At 44.2% G+C, this 22,482-nt stretch overlaps 2 protein-coding genes across 2 annotated transcripts; both read right to left on the bottom strand.

The window, feature by feature from the left end:
* Positions 1–321: 321 nt before the first annotated feature.
* Positions 322–16,179, bottom strand: fam53b (family with sequence similarity 53 member B). The gene is made up of 5 exons (XM_071536719.1): positions 15,988–16,179; positions 8,093–8,323; positions 7,085–7,139; positions 4,543–5,306; positions 322–940 (listed from the first exon to the last, which is right to left on the bottom strand). Exons 2-5 carry the CDS (start codon positions 8,180–8,182, stop codon positions 578–580), a joined length of 1,272 nt encoding a protein of 423 aa, XP_071392820.1. The 5' UTR covers positions 8,183–8,323; positions 15,988–16,179; the 3' UTR covers positions 322–577.
* A 2,834-nt stretch (positions 16,180–19,013) lies between these two features.
* Positions 19,014–21,601, bottom strand: LOC139658598 (4-hydroxyphenylpyruvate dioxygenase-like protein). Its single transcript, XM_071536729.1, has 5 exons — positions 20,931–21,601; positions 20,674–20,840; positions 20,421–20,572; positions 19,738–19,865; positions 19,014–19,599 (listed from the first exon to the last, which is right to left on the bottom strand). Exons 1-5 carry the CDS (start codon positions 21,599–21,601, stop codon positions 19,398–19,400), a joined length of 1,320 nt encoding a protein of 439 aa, XP_071392830.1. The 3' UTR covers positions 19,014–19,397.
* Positions 21,602–22,482: the final 881 nt, after the last annotated feature.

Genomic DNA, 22,482 nt, shown 5'->3' with positions numbered 1-22,482 from the left:
ATCTCGGAGGATAGTCCGATGTTACTGTGTGAAATGTTAAGCTCATCAATATACTTTATGGGTTGTGTGTGCATGCAGCTCATTGCTCAGTTAAGAGTGAAAGGGCCTTTACTAACAGTAGCTGTCAAAGTAGTCTCCGTGTCTGTCCATCATGTACCCATGTACTATTAAAGAACGTCAGAGAAACCTTCACTATTTCTAGTGCAGAGAATTTATACAAACCTGCTGTGTATTCTCTCCATACCTAGTACAATGACAGGTAATCAGGGTTACAGAGAAATGCTTTAAGACCCCAGTACAACGGTTCCCCCACCCCCCCCACCCCACAGACTTCCTTGTTGTCCTGAGACACATCTGAGATCCTGCACAGGGGGAAGTAGCTTCTGACTGCACACAGTCCCCACAAAGCTCCTACTCAATCTCTCCTTGAGGAAAAAGTCAAGGCAAGTGCTGGGGCGCTCCCCGCATTAGCTATCCACTTGCTTTGTCCTTAAGACTATCAGCACAGTTTACTGACTGTACCACCTAGTGATCAACTTTCACAGTCCCTTAACCCCTGGAGGGGAGGCAGTTCAGCTCAGTTCCTCTCGATCTGCTCAATGTCAAGCTCGCCTCCCAGCTGAAACATGTCCTTCCTTGTGCTACACAGCCCCGCCCACAGGGGCTCACGGTCCTTCCCATTGGTTGTCCCTGCCGTCACGTCGCCGTAGTCTGGGGAGTTCCAGTCCAGCTCCTCGATGGTGGGGTCCGCCGCCCCGCTCCTGGTGATCTCGCCCTCTTTGGTCCGGGGTTGAACGTCCTCCAAGCCCTGTTCACTCACAGACAAGAAGTCGGTCTCACATTGGGCTGTGCTCCTGAGAATGGGGAGGGCCTGGCTTGACTGGCAGCTGTCTTCCCCTGTGATTCCAGGGCAGCTAAGGCTGTGGAAATTCCGAAGTTTCTGTGGAAAGGCAGAAAGAACGATTTGTTTAGAAAAATAATTATGTAGTTCTCAGAGAAGCAAGCATAAACTTTCACATACATGTAAAATCTTTGGACTGGTACGAAATCAAATATGTTGCATAGTGTCAGTCCTATACTGTCTATTGGCATGTTTCCACACAGGTCTCTACAGTAATGGCTTATTTGGTTAGCAAATCAAAAAAATATTTCCCTCATGTTAGATTATGTCCCTCACTAGGACACAAACACAAGTCTAACTGCATTCAGCCATCCTCTGAATACAATTCCTCTACTGTATGCATACAGTATGTGAGCAACATGTCAAAGATGGACATTTGGCAACAACCAATATAATACAAAAAAAAGTAACAAGACTATTAGGGTATAAATTTAGCCTGCATTACACACTGGAGCAACTGGTAGTTGGATGAGTGAAGCAATGTGAACTGAGCGTGCAAATTGAGGTCCAGCGGGAGTCCAGGCAGCAAGTGGCCAGATACCCGGAGGGCAGACATCACTCATGTCAGCCTTTCGACTTTGCTGGCCTTTCACTGGTGCTGCACAATGAACACATACATCTGGGGAACCCAGCAAATTCCTTAGGCAAATCCACATGTGCCAGCGCTGCTGCAGGCGTATCAAGGCCCACGACAGCTGGGCTCAGCGGAGTGGGAGGCTGTATTACAGAGGCCTATGCACTCTGGACAGCTAATGTGGAGTAGGCAGGACAGCTGTCTCTCATGCCTGACCTCTACCGTGTTAGGCCAAAAGGACACAGGAGACTTGTGTTCTTATGCAATACTCAACAGGCGTGGAGCTGTAAGGGATGCATCTCACACTGAGGAGAGTGACACAGACAAGCAGACGAACAAAGTAAAATGCATTCACGCAGAGCCATGTGTGCACATTCAGGACTCATCACTCGTCAATAGCTCAGATCTTGGAATATGAAGACTACTGAATTGGCTAGAGCTATGAATAAGGCTGGAGGAGAAGGAAGGTGTCAGTGGAAAGTTATGATCCATGTCCCAGAGCCACCAGCAGTAAGAAAGGGCTCTGCACCGGAGCAGCAGTAGATCAAAGGAGCCCTGCTGTTTTATTTGGCTCTGGTCAACATGGTACATTTGTCAGCACCGAGCAAGCCAGCATCGCATCGCTGCCCTCTGCATTAGCTCTTCAGTCTGGACAGAGTCAGATTTCTGGCCCAGACCCTGGGACCAAACTGATAAAGGCCATGAATAGTCCGGGCCTTAGCAAAATAGGGCCACCAACATGCTGTGTTTAGCCATACCAAGAATAGCTTCTATCTTACAACAGAGGAAGTGTTCTACAGAGGAAGAGTTTCGGGCTTTTATACTTAGATATTAAGGGCAAATGAAAGGGATGGCTATGCTCTTTGATAGAGTTTCATCTCACAGTTACTGTACCACATTAGAATGAGGGTCATTAACAAACACTGCTGGTGTCCAGTTTGCCTGCTACTATCACATCCCTCCTGAATGGTGAAATGGAGAGGAGAGCAGAAAGGCTCCTCATCCATAATGACCTTGACTCTCCGTCAATAAAACCTGATCAATAGCTCATGAGGCCCGGTTGTGGCAGCAATCCACCCACTGAGCTGAATTTACAGAAATCAATATCTCTTTACCCAACACGCATCCCCTGTGCGACGATCTATAATATCTGCCACAGCTGCTCTACTTCCTGACATTCACAGAGCCGCAGCGAGCCACACAGAGGGTAGCAGTTTCTCCCTGGGTAAACCATACCACCATGGGGTGTGGATGAGAGGACACTTCAGAGACACACTCAGCACTATGACGAATCTTTGAATGGTAGGGTGACTTTGTAAAAGTGAGGCACTTATGTTGAGTGACAAGCAAGTTTATCCTATGAACAATAGGACTAGCCAACAGTTGACCCTCATCTTGATATGTACTCTTTTTTTGCTTCCACTGAACTCCCCTGGCTATTCATGGCTGCATATTTTTCCGATTCCTACTTTTAAACACTCTGTCCGGACTAAAAGGCTGCATGCCACAGTAGCTCTACAGACCAGATGAGAGCTACAGTATATTCCTCTGGGTTTGGTTGCATGTATCCGGGCCAAGATGTCTGGAAATCATTTTCCCCAGGGCTTGCCTCTAAAACCAGAGTCACTTGACAGGAATTAAAGAAGGTCTTTGGAAAAAAAAAAAAATTGTATCAATGAAAGCAAATCTGATTATTTCGTATGAAGCCATAAAACGGCGTCTCATGGTTTCAAAGGCAGCGCCCTCCTACCTGAGCAGAAAGCCTATGTCACAGCTGTGCGTTCTAAATAGAGGAACAGAGAACACAATGCAGATAACCTTGCACTGAGATGATGAACAGCAGGAAAAGACCCAATGCTAACAATCTCAGCACCCTGAAGTTTCTCTATAAAAATATTGTTGGTTGCCTCGCCTAAGGCTCTTTTCTCCACGCTGACCTCCTCCCTGTTTGGAGTGTGTGTGGCGTCCGCTTGTCGTGTCACAGCAGCCCTGTTGTTAAGACACTGCTGAACTCTGGGTGACTTTCTCAGAGGGGCCAAGTCCAGCCCTGTGTTTACGATCCAGTCAGTGTACGTGTGAAACATTACTGCGTGTGTGTGTGTGTGTGTGTGTGTGTGTGTGTGTGTGTGTGTGTGTGTGTGTGTGTGTGTGTGTGTGTGTGTGTGTGTGTGTGTGTGGGGTTATGAGGCAAACAGACAAAAGCCTGCCAGGATGTACAGATATAACAGGTTGTCGGTTGAAACATGGTTTACTCTATAAGTGGATAAAACTCAGCACAGTCATTGGTTTCATAACACCATGAAGAGGAAACAGCGGAATATGATCCAAGATGAACCAGTACTACACACATCTCTTTTTATGAACAAAAGCTCATCTGTCCTGCTATTTACCTTTACATTTGATGAACCATTTCTTACTCCAGTAACACAAATAAAAAAAGGCAATGCTTTACTTCACGCTCTGTCCAATTCAGCAAGTACAAATACACACCCACATAATGGAATGTGACCCAGAACAGGCCTGCATGAAAGATTGCATTCATTTAATGATAGTGCCTGCAGAAACACTTTGAGGTGTGTTGGGGGAGAACAGGACACAATGGCATGACCTTTGAAGTGTTTGTTTATCCAACATGGAAGGAACAAATTGCTGCAACGACTAGCTCTCGTTAGTGAGACTGATTGACCTAGCAGAGCTCCCAGCTGGCTTGGCCGTTTCCTGAGGGTCTTGTCTCTGACCCAAGGAGAGCCATCCAGAGGTAAACTTGCCCAGACCATGAAACGAGGACTATGACGGGTTCAAATGTCACAGAAAAAGTCATTTACAATGTGGAATGGAAAGGATTATGAAGATAGCTTGTGGACAGATAATAAAGATTGTATAACAGGCATCAAATGATGTTACAAAGGATACACACTCCTGACCTGAACAAACTGACAGGTTGTACTTTATCTGCATTAGGGTCTGCTTTTGTTGAATATACATTGCCCTAATTAAATATGATACAAATCCCCTTCCCGCTGCACATTCTGTTTTACAGTCAAAAGCAGCAGTTTTAAATACCAACCTGGGTCATCTTGGCCAGGTCCAGGGAAGGCCTCTGTTTGTGTGTGTCGGCCGGTCTCCTGCGCTTCATGCCGATCTTCTTGTCGTTGAGGACACAGGGTTGTGAGCGGCTGCGGGCCAACCCCCCCTGCCCGCCACGGCGCTCCAGCTCTGGAGTGGAGTCAGGGGAGCTGGGCGGCGAGGGCCCGCGGGGCTCAGGGAGGCAGATCTGTTCATGAGAGAGGTAGAGGGGCTGCGCTGGGGGCTCGGAGGACAGGGACACGGAGGAGGAAGGAGTCAGGCCGGTGAAGGCAGAGGGGCAGGGCAGGCGCTGGGCGAAGCACGGCAGCTCAAGGGTGTTAGACCGGGCAGGCAGGCTGAAGCTAGAGCTGCGCTGCATGGCCGGGAAGCCGACCTGCACGGCCCCGGCACCGCCGCGCTGGACGCTGCCTCCACTGTGGCACCTCCTCTTCTCCACTGCTGTCCACACGCGGGAGCCCTGGGGGCGCCAGGCAGAGCGGCAACCACCCAGCTCTTCTGAGCAAGACAGGGAGCGGCACTGCCGCTTGCTGGGGGGTGCGGTGGAGGGCGAGGACGCGGCCTCAGTCAGACTGAGGTCCTGCAGCAAGCTGGTGATGGTGCTCGAGGTAGTGCCAACTTCCCAACCCCAATGGGCAGGACTCTGATGCACCTCTGGCAGGACGTCCCACAGGCTCTCCAGGCTGGCCCCCACGGGCCTCTGCTGTATAGCACAGCCCCGACCCACCTCACGCCACCGGCTCGTCTCTGCAACAAAAAGCCAGATTCAATTCAATTGAATAACCTACCATCCTAAAAAACAAGAGAAAAATACTGAGAACCTCCACTTACATACGTATGTGCCCTTAGTACAAGAGCAAAAGTAATAGTTTGAATAATTCAGTTCCAAAATAGAGAAAATAAGATCATCAGATCAGATGATCGAGGACCAAACAAGTCAAGATCCTGACCTGAATATCAACACTACGACCACAAATACCCTAAATGATTTATGGATCGAGAGTTAATTGCAGGTCTCTCCAACTGAGAATAGTTAAACTCAGTATGAGAAGCATTTTAGGTATGGAGGTCTGACCAACATTTGCCCTCAAAACTGAGGCGACAGAAAACAGCTAGTCCCAGGGTTCTATGATCTTGGGAGGTCAAGTGCACTTAATTTCATTTGTGGCAGCCTCAACAATGAAAACGCCCATTAGACAGAGACTGCTCCAGTCTGGGTCACTGCACTGGTCCTAGTATGTGTACTTTGTATTGACAGTATGCACTGCTTTATGTAATCTGCACCTGCCACCTAGAGAAGAGAGGGCATCCAAAACGAGAATAAATAAAGCTTGCTCTGGCTCCAGGCACTGCTTTAGTGTGTACCCAGTCTGTCAGCACAGCTGATTGGGGAAAGAGAATGGGGCTCAATGTCTAACTGACTCAATATCAAGCCTTGTTCCAACAGAGACATAGTTGACCAAATGTCAATAGCCCATCATAAACATTGTGACTGAGGCTTATTATCTTGGTTATCGGTGAAGTCTACCTTGTGAATTGCAGTAGGACGCTGGTTTTTAAAGAGATCTATATCAGAGATCCATCCAGGTAGCTATGTGCCAACACTGATCAACACTCCAGCAACACCATAGATACCATGCCCAGACAGCACACCACCTGCTACCCCACTTGCAGAAACACTCTTGAATCACTGACTGGGTCAGCCATTTTAGAAACCATGAGTCAGATCTTGAACAACAAGGCCGCTACCCACTCCTGGTATGCAAAAGGTCTATTCTTCTCCTCTGGAGATAAAATCCCCAAAATACCATTTACATGGGCAGGGCAAAGAACAAAGGGCAGCGTGAACAACACCTACTGGTCGTGTGGCGTTCTCTGCCAGGACCTTGTCAGTCTTACGGACTCAGTGCCAAGTTACTGTGAGCATAAAAAACCATTAATCTGAAATGAGCCACATGTACATAACTACAGGACAAAAACTGTAGAGGCTGTTACTCCTACTACTGCTAGATGAATGGAGGATGGGAGCCTTTTTTTAAATCATTAACAGATATTCAACTTGGTGACAAAATGTCCACAGCTTTGTAGCATGCAGGAGCGCCATGAGAATGCTGCTAATGATAAGGCGCTAATACATGGTCATTAATGCACATTCATCTTAGCAGGAACACCTGTCAGGCATGTTTGACATAATAGCATGTGATCGTTGACCAGATGCAGCAGGGACTGGATGGCTGCTCTTCTATCAATCATCTCTCTGAAAGGTGACAATGCAGCACCACCCATCCAAACCAAGGCTGTCGCAAAACACCTGACATTTTCTGGGCCCCGCAAGCTGTTGAAGGATGTCATGAGTACATAATTACAGGTCTTACCCAGTCTGTGATGGGAAGTGAGGCACAATGAAGGACAACAATGGGCCAAGAAGGAACGAATGTAACGTGAGAGTATAGGGGGTGAGGTGTATGCATGTGTGAATGTGTGTATATTGACTGAAAGGGGTCACAGAGAGGGCTGACTCTTACCCATGAGTCCGCAGGAGAAGAGGGCAGTCCCCTGGCTCATGGTCTGTGCCTGGAACTGCGGAAATGCAGAAAGGACCCACCGTCAGCTCACCGCTCAAACTCACAAACATAGGACATTCTAGCATCAACTACCAGCACTGTGGGGATGAGTTAATAATCAACAAATAAAAGTCTAAAAACCACAAACTATTAACAAAGTCAAAGTCTGTGTATGTATAAATGTGCCGTTAGAGTGTATGTTGGGAGGATACTAGCTGCTTTGAGCTGAGGACCAAGCATGGCCAGTCAACAGAGAGAGAGAGAGAAAGAGAGAGAGAGAGAGAGCTCCACCATAAATGTCTATGACTGATACCCAGCCCAGAGCATGATGACTTCATTTCACGTGGCCAAGAGGGCAAACACGGTCCACATTACTGGGGGAATTTTCTCACTCTACGCTGGCAGGGAGAAGGTTTCTACTGCATGGATGCTGATTAGAAAATGAGTCAGAGTTGCCCAGCCGGGTGGAACTAAAATACTCCATTGTTGTTTTGAGTGTAGTAAATGGAACATTGAGGATTCAAACCAGATGACAAACACCCCAGTGATAACGATTGGGAGCTATTACAATGCAATCATCATTAATTGCAACAAAAACATCCCTTCTGTCAAGTGCGTAACATCCAAATAATTCTTTTGACATTATTTCCTGGGATTTCGTAAGGCAACACGTTTGATTTTTCCAACAAATTTGACTCAGGGGAAGTTAAGTTGATTATTGGGTCTCTGTCAAATTCAAGCTCTGATTAACTTTGAAAAAATAGGAAAATATAATATAGGGCCATAAAAATGCTGTGGCATGATGAATGTGGCAGGCAACATTTTTCTCGATTTATAACAGCACCCTGTTGTTTTCCCCCTTGACAAGCGCAGCTGAAGCCCGTTGGCAGAGATACACGTAAACATGCAATCACACACTCAACACAAACCTCTGAAAAATTCATGCACAAGTAGAGAATAAACTCTCACCGGGCCCAAATCCGCCCTTTTGGATGTTACATCGTCAACACCCTTCTTTTCCAGTGTTTTCTTGTAAATGATCACCATGGCAACACACATCTTTGTCCCAAGCCATTCCAGTGCAGGCAAATAAGGCTGGAGGCCATCTTGATGGGCATGGCGTGAGCAGGCTGATTTCTCATATGCACAGGCAGCACCCCTCAACCCCTCAAGGAATGTGCTTCACTCCTCGGTCCAATCCTGGGCAGACACAGAAAGATGAGCAAAGGATTAGGATTCGGTACATTTCTAACATTCTGTCTACCGTATAAGCAGAGCACAATCCAGCTGGATTGTGGAGAACAAGGATCCCCTGGGTGCAAGCACTAAAACACACCATCACTGCAGACCAAACCCAATGCTCTCTTAAGTCCTCAAGCTCAGTGCACACACAGATCCCTCTCAGTCTTTTGGCATTTGAAGTTTACTCTCCACACAAACACTCTTGCAAAACCCTCTAACAACTACCAACATGGCTGGCTTGAAGGGGGAAATTCAAAGGAGGTCGGCGGTTTGACAACATCCTTTAATTCTCACGTGAGCAAGCAAATACTCACTCAGATTCACAGTGTGTGAGCATAGCCTATGTCACCATATAGCAGTCTGTAAGGTGAACTACGCTGCATTTTCACTTCCCCCGTGGGTTTCTCTGCCGTGTCACCAAAAGTGGAACTCTATAACTTGTTTTTGCTCTTGCCTGTCCATTTGGAAGATTATCGGTCATCTGAGAGAGCAAGTTTCCTCAAAGTGTTCCACACTGGAACACAGAGAGCAGAGCAAAGTCAAAGTTGTGTAATTGAATCCTCAGGGGCTGGCTGGGAATAGCTGACCTTGCGGTTATCAAAACAACCCTCTTCGCATTAGTGCCGCACCGATTACAGTAAAACAGCTGATTAGCCACAGATGTAAATCTATAGAGTATCACCACAGATGATTTTACTACTACCACCCGATAAGTCAGGTAGGGGAATGAAACAATGAGCGTGTGGTGTACAGAGGATGGTGGTAGGCCTGCAAGGTCAGAGACGCAAGAGTGTCTGTTGGCCAGTTGAATGACAGAACAACTGCAGAGAGAGAAAAAAAGAAGAGAGAAATAGAAAGAGATGGTGTCTGTGAAACAAAAGAGTGCTGTGTGCAGATGATGAGACACCGTGGGAAACAAAAGAGGCAACATCAGAGGTTGGGGGGGGGGGGTTGGGGCGCAGCATCACAAGACCCTGAGGGGGCTGACGGACTGGCGGCACTAGGTGATGTTTGCGTGCAGCATATGATTTCCATTACTAACACTTATCACATCAGGAAAACAACTTAAACACTGGGATGTTTTTAGCTATAAACTGAGTTCCACAAGGAGAGCAATACAGTTCAAGGAGGCCTCTGAATAGAAGAGGACAGATCAAAGCATGGAGCTGGAATAGGTCAGGCCAGTCTATACTGTGCGTGACCATTAACCACACAGATCTGTGTTCCAAGGCAGAGATAACTAGGGACGTGCTGGAGTGGAGGAAACGGTCGTTTATATATTACCCTTAATGACTTGGTGATGGATGCAGATGGCATTGACAAGGAAAGAAAGAAACCTCGCCCAAGAAACCACATTGTTGGAGGCATGGGTGTAGGAGGCAGCTGGCCATTGGGGGGGGACGGATTTGACTACTGGGGTCTGCGGGCATGCTCTGCAGGAGGACATTTTTTCAAAAAACAGCTCTGCAATACTCATTTCTAGTAACTTTTAAAAAGGCTATCTGAAAATAAAGAAAGAATGACTCAGGTGCTAAGTGACAGGTCAGACTTTATGTGTTGGTTACAGCAAGCTTTCAGCCAATCTATCTAGTTTCGCCTGTTTCTCATTAATAATAATACAATAACAATAATCATAATTTCCGTCTTCGAATTACAGTGTTTTATGTAGTTGTATTTTCCTTCCAACTAACTGCACTGATATTATCTGGTTTCTAGTCATTTATTTTTTGGGTGCACTGGTCCTTTTTAAGAGCCAAGTGTGTTTTTTCTCCAAGCCCTGCTACAACACTGACTGGCTTTAGCTTGAAAAGATGTTAATTATAAAGGACATACAAAAAGCCAGCACTGTACCTGTTACGGTAGGATAATGAGCCATGCAAAGAAACGTTTCAGACAAGATGCGAGCCATCCAATATGGTGAAGAATTAAGTTTAAGTTTAGCTGCAAAACAACTAGGACTAACCTACCTTGCTATTTTAAAAATCAGCACAGACGAAAATATAGTGCTGTAATAATATCAGAGAAAGATTACATACTTACAAGCATACAGGACACTGAGGCAAAAGTATTGTCTTTACATAACTAACGGACAGATGTCTGTGCTTTTTGGAAGCAGTGACAACAAAGCTATTGACCTTTTGTTGTTGACAGTCATGAAAACTAGCTTTAAATAACTTTTTACACATTTATTCCTCCTTGGCGCAATATCATACCTTTCATTTGCTGCACATCCTCGTTTTTCTTTTCTCTCTCTATCGGCACCTGATCAGTAGTGTTGATTGGAAATCTTGCCGTTTGATTACCATGAATTTCTTCATTATGATTCACACTTTAATGGCCCTGTGCTCGCTGACTGCTCTGCTCAGATCAAGTGAAGAGGCATCACTCTGCTCACAATATAAATGTATTTATTTTTTCTACACAGTTAATATCATTCCATTGTTGTTTTGCCCACAAAGGCCTGCATCAGAATGTAAGTCATTATATTCTTTACAATCTGCCTTTGCGGGCCAAAACGTCAGATTTTTAATATTGCAGAACAGAACACGTAATTTCACTACTGCTGACAAAATGTACTATTGTAAGTCGCTTTGGACAAAAGCGTCTGCTAAATGATGTAATGTAATGTAATGTAATGTAATTACAAGATATTTAATTTAGGGCCAGAGTGACACCTCTTCACATGATCTATGCATCTTTGTTTTTGGCTGTAGTTTGGAACGCTGCTTTGACTGCTGTCTGCTCCTCACCGATATGAAGCCCTATCAAGTCTATTTCTTGTGGCGCACTTTTTTCATATGGAGATACTTCATTCAACTTCATTCCACATTGCACAAAGTCAAAGGCTTTTCAGAATGATGATTTTTCAATGCGGAGGCAAAATAACACAATGTCGTGGTGAATTTTTTGAGGGGGACATTTTAAGCATCTTTTAATATTGGAGGGGACATGTCCCCCCTGTCCCCCGTGCTTCCTAGGCCCATGGTTGGAGGGGGTAAAAAAGCTTTTTAACACCATCTTTATACTACACAAACGACACCAAATGATGAGCATTGAGGAGCACTTCTGTTTTCCTTCTATAGAGGGATGAAAAATGTAGGCTACTATAAGCGAATGTAGTCTGACACTCTTCTAAACTGTAAACAAGATCCATTACTTCTAGTTGAGGAGCATCCCAACAATTTTCTCATCTTTCTCACGGTCAGGCGACGGCATGAAGTTTTTTTCCCCACAAATCTAAACCAAGCGCTTTAAGTGGGAGAGGTTTATAATGTAATTATAAACATTCCCCGGCTCTATGACAGAAGTTGAACAACATAGAATTAAGAAAAGCCTAACCTAGTCCCACAGCCTTTGAAATCCATTCAAACTTGTGTGACAGTTTGTGAATGGAAAACTTGCATGTGTTGAGAAGCACTCTCCTTGGGGCTTGGCAAACGGCCTGTGCTTTCTCTTGCACAGGCGAAACTGTAAAGCAAACGTATGAGGCATACCAAGACATGCCCCTCATTTGTCTCCAATGCCTGGTGGGTACACCCACTGCACTCGCTTCAAATCGCATACACTTCTGTGTTAAAAGATGCCGATGAAGTCGACAGAGGTATCTAGTTCATGGAATTAGAACTGCTGCCAAAGGGATGTTTCTACCCGTCTGACGTCAGGGCAGACTCACCTTCATAACGATGCTGCCGTTATCTGGAATCAGTGAGAGCCTTCACGCTTCTGGGGGCCGATAGCTCTTTATCTGGGTTAGGGCAGCAGCCACCGTGACAACTGAGAAGTCTAATCTCTGAGTAGGGGAAGAGTGTTGTAGGACATTCCCTCGGATCTGGCTCTCTACCACATGCAAACAGGCTGCTGACTGACAGACTGACTGCCATGAACTCAGCAGTGACAGCAGCCTTCTTATAGCACTACAATAGTGCCGTCTTGGACTAGTTGATTGAGCTCCACACTTCCTTTGTGGTCACCACAAGCCTTTCAACCGGCGTTATTTTGGGGTGTCAAAAGTTGCAAAAGCAAGCTATCGCATAGAATAAATAAATGCTAGATGGGAAGAGAGGAAAACCACAGAGTCGATTGGGTCAAGTATGAAGCCTAGGCCTAATTTACAGTCGGCTGAACTGGCTGAACTTCTGTATTTGTAAAACAGACATAGGAGTACTATCTTGTAAATCAGCCTCTTCCTAGTCCAGAAAGAGTACAGACTTTCAGCCTAGATATTACAACAGGCTTCTGAAGTGTAGTCACCCCTGAAAGCTTTAAAATGCAATTTTCCAATTAGGGCAGCTTTTCTATACATTGCTCAGACTGTAATCCCATGGGTTAGGCCAACATTACATAAGGATCTGGCAGCTTTGAGTCTGACTCTGACAATTAGAGCTAATACTAATCCATCTTATGGCACTTGGAGAACTAGTGGTAAACAACACTGCTTGACATAATTTGTGTGCCCCATTAGGCTATATAGGCCTAATGTAGGCTACTGAGTAACTCAATTTGTTAACTAGTTACACGACTGTATCAATAATGCATCAATAGACTTTTTAGCCCTTTTAAAGGTTAGAACTCAAGATTCGAGTTTAATTACATCTTTCATGTGTGTAAAGCTATACAAAACACTTATTACCACCCCCACCCACAAATAGCATAATTTTGAGGTTGCATTTGCATATATTCTCCTTTGACATTCCTGCATGCATGGCAGTTGGATCTGTGTCCTGCTCAGAACAATCCCAGGATTGTGGCCCTCTCAGTAATCTGAGCATCTGCTGAGCACCTGAGACGGCCCAACCTGAAACCTAGCTGAGGGATTTGTGCTGCTCTTCATCACTGGGCCGCTTGAGAAAAGAATGCTGGGCAACAGTCATGCTTAGCTCAACTCCACACAAAAAATTATCTGGGAGAAAATATGCATGTTCCTAAAAAGTTTGTGTCCCCAAACTATTGGCTCTTGTGGCCTATTTCTTTGAGTGGTCACGGCTTGTGAATGATCCATATTTGGACTTATGCACATTCAGGCAGTTTCCCATGTCATGTCGTGTTGACAGGGCATATCACAAAGCGCAGGACACCAAGGGTGCATGAAGACCGACTGAATGATAAAACCGCAAACCGGTTCGGCTTTTTCTGCAGCACTGCGCATCATTTTCACTGTGAAAATGGAGGTATTTTCTGAAACCTGAAAACTTCTTTGTGTTGTGATCAATTAGTGGCTACAAAGGGCAGGCCCCATCGAGTTTTGCTACGGCTGACTGACTGAAAAGAAATTTATGAAACACATTATAGGGTGTAGGCTAGCCCACAGCTGCCTGCATTTTCACAGAAATTAGGCTATGTCAAACGGGAGGCATACACTAAATTTAAAGCAGTGAGTGAATAGTCAGAAATGAGCATGGCTGGGAGGCTTCAATAATGGTGACCAAGCTTGGTTGAGGGCCTGGGGTAGCGCCATGGTCTCACAAGCATGCAGCTGCCCACTTACCATAAACACAAAGGCTCAGCAAGGCTATGCATGGCAGCCAAGGAGGCCTACGTTTTAAAGAAGGCCTGCTGTTTAATTATCTCATACATAATCACTTGCACTGTATACATTTGTTCAGAACAAGAGGTTCGTTGAGGTCTGTAAACATGGCTTTCAGCAAACCTGTCCAAGTTGGAGAGAAATGTTGTCCACATGAATGCTAAATCTAACAAAGTCTCTTAATCACAAAGGGTCGAAGACACAGCATGCCTCTACTTCCACAGCAGAACAACATTGCACATTAATAAGCCTAAATAGGAGTAAGTCACATCTACAGGACACAGGCCTATTTGCATTCAATCAAAATCAAGAATTCGATGAGAAAGAGCACATCCCTTCCCCCACACTGCACTTCCACTGACCAGACATAGGAACTTGAAAAAGACAGGAACAGCATTTTTTCCAAGATAGTGCTTGAACAATGTCATAACTTAGGCATTATGATACACAGGATCTCAGAGAACCTCAAAGAATTGTCTAGGCCTAAATATTTCCAGCAATACGGGCAAGGAAGGGGGAATCATCTGCACAGTCTGATAGGCAACTTGCTTTGTACTAAATTGCTTCAACAATTTTGCAGATTAGCTTGCCAAACCTCCAGGTGGAGAAAAGGCCCTGAAAACTGAGCTAGTCCAAGTAACCAGCACAAACAGTCCCTTAAACTCCTTTTCCAAAATCCCTCATGAAAGGGAAATGAGTTTGGCAAGCAAATTGGTGTGACGGGAGCTCACAGAATGTTACATGCAGGCTACAGAGCAAACAGGATTTTGAACTCGAGAGAAAGGCCACAAACTACGGATGACAAAATATGAAATGTACTTCCACAAAAGGTAAATCGGCACTTCTGTACACCAACAATAAAGCCTACTATACGATGTTTTCTCTATGCCACTTCACCAAATTTGTGTATGTTAAGGATTAAAAACTGCCACTATGAGCTACTTATACACTTTGGCAGTCATAGCCAATGGGACACTCACAAGAGTTCAGGTTAAGCAAGCTGTTGTGTTTATGCTCCGACTGAGCACTGAAATTGCAGATTCTGTTGGATTGTATGTCAGCCAGGCCTGTCTTCATACCTGAGGGGAAGGTTAACTAGATAGAGATAAGACAACATTCCACTGCAACGGCAAAACTGTAACATACCAGCAAGAGGGACTAAATGACATGGCCAAATACTGCGGCATCAGATATGGAGCCATGAACCCGATGGCTGTGGAAAAGGTATTTAACAGCTCTTATACGGGTAGCTGGTATACTAACCCATCTTCACATGTGTGTGCAATGCACGAGTGAAAATCCAAGTGCAGACCAGATTGTCTGCACTCCAAGGCAAGCCAATTCACAGGAAAATGCTTTTGAGCAACATGTTGCAGACTGCACAGAACACTCAGTAGCTTGTCACCTAGTCTGATTTATTCAACAATTTAAGCTTACAAGTTACTGTCAGCTGCCTATACAAGACAGGCATAGTTTCTGGGGTTACACAAAGGCGATGAATACTCTGTACATTGGATGCTATGATACTTACATGAACATGAAAAAACTGATAGCTGCCAGGAATAAGTCTTTAGGACTCGGGTTTTGAACTTTTTTTTTCCAGATTCAGCAAACCTTCTTTTGACAGCAGTGCTGTATTATTAAATGAACCTACACAGGCAACTTTTCACCACACAATCCCCTTATCAAACTATGACATGGTATTCCAGACATACAAAAGAAGAAAGAGCAGAAAAAGTAATCAATGCAAGCAGAAAACAGAGGCAGTAACCTCTTTACCCATACAAGACAAAAGTGGGACAAAGCAAAGGTAGTGGACACATGAGGAAAACTTGCTAAGCTAACTTAACTAAGTGAACGCGCAATTCCCCACAAAGCTAGTAGATACTTTTCACCCCGTTGCTATCGTGGGACGACTAGTTCATTTCTTGTCACAAACTCTCACCGTACATATCGCCATGCATTTGAATCACATACTTTCAAAACACCAAGGAGTAACTTCACACTTCACACTCTATGGGCTGGGACACAGAGGCTTGCCAGTTCCTAAGGTAACTCAACTCAGAAACTAACGTTAAGGCTAAAAACTATCACTCACAAGCATCACGGTGAACATCTCGGGGATCCAACGACTGACACACCAGCAGTTGGTTAGTTTCGCTTGACCATCGTGAGTTGTTGTTGTTTTTTCCTTTTTTTTGCACAAAGACAAAACAAGGCGTGAGGCAGGAAGCTAGACGAGCACTAACTTCTCGTCCTGCTCCAGGCAGCTCCTGCAACTACAACATTGCCCCAGTGCACTACTGTCCAACTTGCACGCTAATGACGCCGTGACAACATACACCAGGACATACCACTTATTACAGGGGGGGTCCGACCGTTTAGTTTCTAACACTAAAGATTTACTCACACGTGTATTATTTGATTCCGTGTAGCTTATTGTTTTAATATCGCTGATTTAGTTTATATAGTTGAAATGTACAAAGTAAGATATTAATCCCTGTGAGTCGTTTGCATCACTTACCTCCCCGTCTTCCCCCTAACTAGTGGTCTGGTCCTCGCTGCAGTAATGAAAAGTAATCACAGTTTTATGCTGTGCATATAGACAAGGAACTTTCACAATATACAACGGTGCTACATGATAAGAGGGTGTGTGTTAGGGTTAGGGTGTGTGTGTGTGTGTGTGTGTGTGTGTGTGTATGTGTGTGTGTGTGTGTGTGTGTGTGTGTGTGTGTGTGTGTGTGTGTGTGTTACATATAACTCCCCCAAACAAAATGAGTTCCAGTATCCAAATTATAAGGGGCTGTCCTAAATAAATATATTTATTACAAACAGATGTTTCTCATACGAGGGAGTAAAGAAAGTGCTTTTTTATCATGGTATACATGGATCTGCCTGCTATGGAGGCACTTATTCACTATTAGAGCAGAACATGCTGTGACCTCAACCACATTTGTACAGGCAGACAACATCAACTGTCATCTGCTTTCTCACTCTTCTGTCATATACTCTTTATAACAAGCTGGGATTTTCAATAAAACACTATACAGCTTACTCATGACATTTACTGTACTTATTTTTGCATACTTAAAAGATAAAACCACTGGATCTTAATTGAACAGTCCCCAAAGTTGTACTGTGGGAGACTAAAAAGAACAGAAAACATATATATTTTGTTCATAACATCTTTGCTGTCACATCATATATGTTCATTGACTTTGTGGGGATTGAAATTAAGACAGTAGGCCTCAGCGGGGCGGGGAGCTGAGGCTCACCCCTGGCAGACACTATTGTTAATCAAAGAGTAACATCTGTTGTGTGCCACTAATCTCCCCCAGCATGGCAGACTGTCCGCCTAAAAGGTTCAGACTGTCTGCCCCTTGTGTTAAAGGGCACCAAGGATTTGTCTCTTCCACTATGTAGGCTACAGTGTGGGGGGTCACCCACTTGTTATTAACAAGACCCCAACAGTAGTCTGGAAGGTGGCTGATAGATTTACCAACCAAATATAGAATATGTGGCATGGCAAACACTGCCTGTTGTGTCCCATAGTCCTAAAAGACAGTGATGACCCTTTGGAAGGGAGATCAAAACAATTTGAATACTTAAGCGGTCATACAAGAATAGTAGTCCCAGCATTCAACAAGTCTGGCAGTATGTGACTGTGTTGTGTTTAACAAAACCATAGGGGGCAGTATTCACCAATCATACCTACTGGTGCAATGAAAAGACCACAAGATAGCACAGAATTGTAATAGCTACTACATAATCAACGTGTGTTCAAGGGATAATAAATCTTCATTTACTTGTTTTTGTCATTTCTCTTTGATCAAATGTGGCCTGCAGCTACCATATGGGTAACAGCAAATAGGAAGTGAGCTTCCAAGTCCCAGTCCGGACTCCGGAGACCCCATGCAGAATGCTGTATGCCATCTGTGGTTCACACTGGCCTCAGACAGATGGCTAAAGGACTCTTGTTACAGGAGCCAACCCTTCTCAACTTTAAAGAACAGCTAATACTCTCCATCCCTGACGTAATTGATCATTACATAAGATTTAGAAGTTTGTTTTCCATTCATAAATTAATGATAATTTAAATTAAGAGAGATATTTGATCCCTGTCAATACTGTGCTGTAAAGTGATTCTAAAGCTATGAGAAGAGTTCAACTATTCTATGTAGTTGTGTGTATTTTTCATAGAAATTCATGAGCTTTCCATTAATGTACACAAATCACAAATATGCCAGTCAAGTCTTTTAGAGTCAGTTTGGCCAAGAGTGTGACACTTCTAAGTGAAGAAAAACAGTGACACCATTTGACAAAATGCAGAAGCACATGCATTTACAAATTTACTTGTTGCAGCTTGCAGCAAGCACAGGATATTGTGCAAATTATTCTCGGCTTGATGCTCAGTGGGAGAGTGGTGAAACTAATGTAGAGTCAGGACATGAAAAGAACATATGGCTTTCATGGAACACCATCTAAATTACACTGCTACTACCCATATTTATCCAACTAATCCTTAGCCCATAATGTTCATATCCAAGTTAATTGAACTGGCACGTCTCAATGGATTTTGGGAGCCCATCTAAGAGGCTCTAAAGCGATCTTTCTGCCAAAGCATGCACATCACTAAACCCTCATAGCTTACAAGCATTTGAAAGAGGTGCAGCTGTTCCATCAATAACTGCTCATGAGCGACTCCAACTGTGTAAGCTGGGGACCTGCATGAGTAAAGTATTTTAGAACAGAGGTGCTGACCTGGGACAGGTTTCTGTCTTGTATGGTAATGCCACCTAACTAATAATGTTAAATCAGGCTTCCTATTCTTCCAGATTTCGCAAATATGAGCAGATTCTGTGTGAGTAATGTTTCTCAGGATACAGTAGAAGTACCAATCTAGCATCATTGGTTAGACACATGACTATACATTTAATGACGAAGTGGTGAGCCTCATTCCTTTAAGACACTGATGGCTTTCAATGAAGATGAAACAGAGAGGGGCTGATGCTCTGAAGTTTGGCCCACCCACGTTCTATGAAACACAGAGAGCACATTGTCTCTGGCAGAGTAATTGTTCTTCACGGTCTCCTGTGAATGACAGATTTATTCAAGAACAGTTGGTCTGGAGTTATTCGGCTGGTTATGCCAATTTGCTTTGATACAGTGAAGACAAAGACGTACTTATAATGCAACTTCAAGTGTATTTTCAGAATAACATTTCGTGTACAGCATGTAATTTTTGCCTTTTTGTACCACTTTGTTCAGTGCGGCTTTATCTCAGTTCAGTCATGCTTAAAAGGTACAAATGTGCAACATGTAACCTCTGAGATTTACCAGTAAATCCATTATCAACATACAGCACACTGAAGTCAACATTTTACAAAGCACTATATATATACTATATATGACAATTTCCCCCAATAAGTGCTCTCTCGTACATAAATAAAAGAAAAAGCCATAAATAAAATAACTTGATGCTGTATCAGTTAAACATTCTCTAAGAGGCTAACGTTGAGCAGTTTGCACATTTTTTGGAGTGCTCTCTCCTTGAGACTCTCCCCTTTCATGCTCCATGTAGGCCTGCACCGACCTCCACAGCGCTCGGATGTTCCCCTCGCCGAAGCCCGACGCCCCCCTTCGCTCTATCAGCTCGAGGAAGAAGGTGTCCTCTGCAAAGATGGGCTTGGTGAACACCTGGAGGAGGTATCTGGAACAAGACGATAACCAGGTAAGGACACCAAGCCGGTCTAATGGGATAACCAGACCTTGAGGCACACTTTGACTTGACACCTACACTACAAACATGGATTCAACAGGAGACGTAGGACAATATACGGCCTCTCACCTTCTGCTTTCGCTGGATGATGTGTGTGGCGAGGGATCTTGGCGCAGGTCTGTGTCCAGGAGAATGCCATGCTGGGCCAGCATCTGGGGGTTGTGTCCTGCCTCCTCTATCTCCTGCTGTTTGCCCACCTGTCACAGCACAGACGACAGGTAGAGCGGTTGCTAACCACAGAAATAACACGTGTTTGCAAATAGCGCTCATATCTGTTAGATGCCATTAGACTTGCATAACTAATGTAATAATCTCCTACAGGTGCTGCTTTACACAAAGGTCGTAACGGTGCCGACTGACAATTTGAATGCGATAAACTCTATTTGCTACTATTTACTACAAAACTCAGCAGCTGCAAGGTTCTCCGCAGGACTTTGTGAGGAGGTGGTGCTGGAAACCGTTTCAAACAAATGATCATTTTATTTAAGTGATTCATCGCAGATTTACCTGTTTGCAAATTTTACATGGTGGAGTTACAAGTTCAAAAGCGAGTGCAGCAGTGCAATTTCACTATTACAGAGAACCTTGATGTTGTAATGTGTGGCTGTAATTTGCCTCCCATTACATTCTGCAATCTAATGTTCAACTTGGTGATTAATGCATGGACCGGTTCTTGTAGTAACTGAGTCATAGTTAGCCTGTTTTGTGTGGGAGCCGAGTCAGTGTGAGATTCTGGTAAGTGTCAGGCAAACCTCGGTGTAGTAGGTGGGAGGAGGGGAGAAGAACTGCACACCGGCTTCAGCCATTGTATGCGCAGTAGAGACGATGTCTTCTGTGTACAGTCCGATGTGCTGGATCCCCGGACCCATGTGCTGCTCCAGGAAGGTGTCGACCTGGTTCCTGCCTGAAAGTACATGCACAAACAACACAGAACAGGTTAGAATATAATAAATGATGGTGGAAAGTGCAGACTCATTTCTTGTACTATGGAGTGACAACTGTTACCTTGTTCAGGTAGCGATTCTGCAATGACAAACTTGCAGTCGGGCTCTTTTTTACCCACAAAGGGAAGTGTGATTCCCGCTTTGCTGCATTTCCAATACTCCATTGCAGTAAGACGCAGTCCAATGCCATCCTGGTTTAGGACATAACCTTCATCCACATCTTCATTACTACTCAGGAGAACAAAACAGGCAACTGTATCATTCACGAATCATGTTGAACAGAATAGAGAACAGACTCGCAATGAAGCGGTTCCTCACCTGTCAATGAAAAACCTCTGAAAGCCAAACAGCCTCTCGTACCACTGCATGACCTGCGCGGTTGTTTTCCTCGGACAAGCATAGGTGATGTGGTCAAAATGTGTGACGGGACAAGATCTGCTGTTGCTCACGGTTTCAATGTCGTCAAACCCAGGTAAGAAGCTCCCCTCGTATTTAGTCCTGTCAATAAGCGTGTGGCACACATTCCCCACAATTGACTTGACCACCGAGTAGGTGACGAGGCCCCTCTCGTCCCGAACCGCCGTGGGGGGCACCAGGAAGTCGCAGCCCTGGTGGCGAAGAGCCTTGAATGACCTTTCCACATCCTCCACCTCGAAACACACATTGCACGCGGTATCCACGGAGTACTGTGGGCTGACATCGTAAAGACACTTCATATACTTGTCCTTGTCGCATTTCCCCACGTTGTCCCGGTTTGGGTCAGGAGAGTATTTGGCTAGTTCCCCATTCAATCTCAGAGTAGGATGGTTTGGTCTCTCGTTCACGACGAATACCGCCGCTCCTTTTCTGAAAGCCAGCTGCCTGGACCTGCCGGTTAGTCTGGCTGCAAACAGATCAAACTTGAATTTAGAGACGAGGTCGTGAGCTATTTTATCCACGTTTGAAACGTGGAGTGAAATGTGATGCAACCGGCTCAAGTAAGCTGCCATCTTTGTTCTGTGACGTGTTGGACAGGAGGCGTGTCCAAAAGCAACTACACTGTTTACAAAATAAAAAATGAAGACAATAGGTTACTATGAGCAAAATAATTTCCCTAATCGTACTCAATAATCTATTTTTGTATTTCATATGGTGTCACTATAATATACTGTGATATTCCTGTAGGATGTATTATATATAATTTTGCTGTGATATTTGTATCGTAATCTTTCAAAACTCTATAATAGACAGCTCTTTTTCGTAAGGATTTACCGCAATATTTATTAAATAACCAGTGACGCAGTGGTAAATGAAAGGTAGGTAAAGTCTGTCATCCAGTCGTTATCATCATAAGGCAAACAACCACCGATCTAAACAAAAATCATATTGTCAGAACATCATTATTATTTTTCATATCATTTGTGTTTGTTTGTTTTTTCCCTTAAAAGAGCCTGCATGTCTTCATATAAAATTCCATCACTTTGATACTACTTTCTATGATGTGTAGGCCTACTATGATGAAATATTGTAAAGATTTATGTCAGCCTAAAAAGGTGGGTAAACTCAACTATTCTGCAAATAAAATGGTGCATAATATGAGTTTAAGTGGGGTTACTCCCCACTACACCCGTGTAGATAATGTCTTACAAAATCAAAGGACATCTTTTTATTCCACATCATGAATAGTGATGATGGACGCTTTATGTGTTCCTTGTAAGCTCGTACTTTTGAAATACGAAATTGTAAATCCAACTTGTCGCGCATTAAGTGTTTTTTTTTTTTTTTTAGAAATAATAACATGATGAACTAAACTTTAAACAAATAGGAACAATAGAAGCGTACAGCAATACTAATTGTTTGCATAGAATAGTAAAAATAGCATATAACATAA

The sequence above is a fragment of the Centroberyx affinis genome, unplaced genomic scaffold (assembly GCF_046629955.1).
Source record: "Centroberyx affinis isolate AG114_WGS23_722 - 3 ecotype Tasmania unplaced genomic scaffold, CSIRO-AGI_Caff_v1 ptg002930l_1, whole genome shotgun sequence".
Taxonomy (NCBI): Eukaryota; Metazoa; Chordata; class Actinopteri; order Beryciformes; family Berycidae; genus Centroberyx; species Centroberyx affinis.
This window is presented reverse-complemented; position numbering and strand designations above follow the sequence as displayed.

Coding starts and splice junctions, on each gene's coding strand:
- fam53b (XM_071536719.1), bottom strand. CDS start 8,182: ATGTGTGTTGCCATGGTGATCATTTACAAGAAAACACTGGAAAAGAAG. Junction 7,140..8,092: donor AAAGGGCGGATTTGGGCCCG/GTGAGAGTTTAT, acceptor GCATTTCCGCAG/TTCCAGGCACAGACCATGAG. Junction 941..4,542: donor ACCTGGCCAAGATGACCCAG/GTTGGTATTTAA, acceptor GCCTTTCCACAG/AAACTTCGGAATTTCCACAG.
- LOC139658598 (XM_071536729.1), bottom strand. CDS start 21,601: ATGGCAGCTTACTTGAGCCGGTTGCATCACATTTCACTCCACGTTTCA. Junction 20,841..20,930: donor CAGAGGTTTTTCATTGACAG/GTGAGGAACCGC, acceptor TCTCCTGAGTAG/TAATGAAGATGTGGATGAAG. Junction 19,866..20,420: donor CTCCCACCTACTACACCGAG/GTTTGCCTGACA, acceptor GTGCTGTGACAG/GTGGGCAAACAGCAGGAGAT.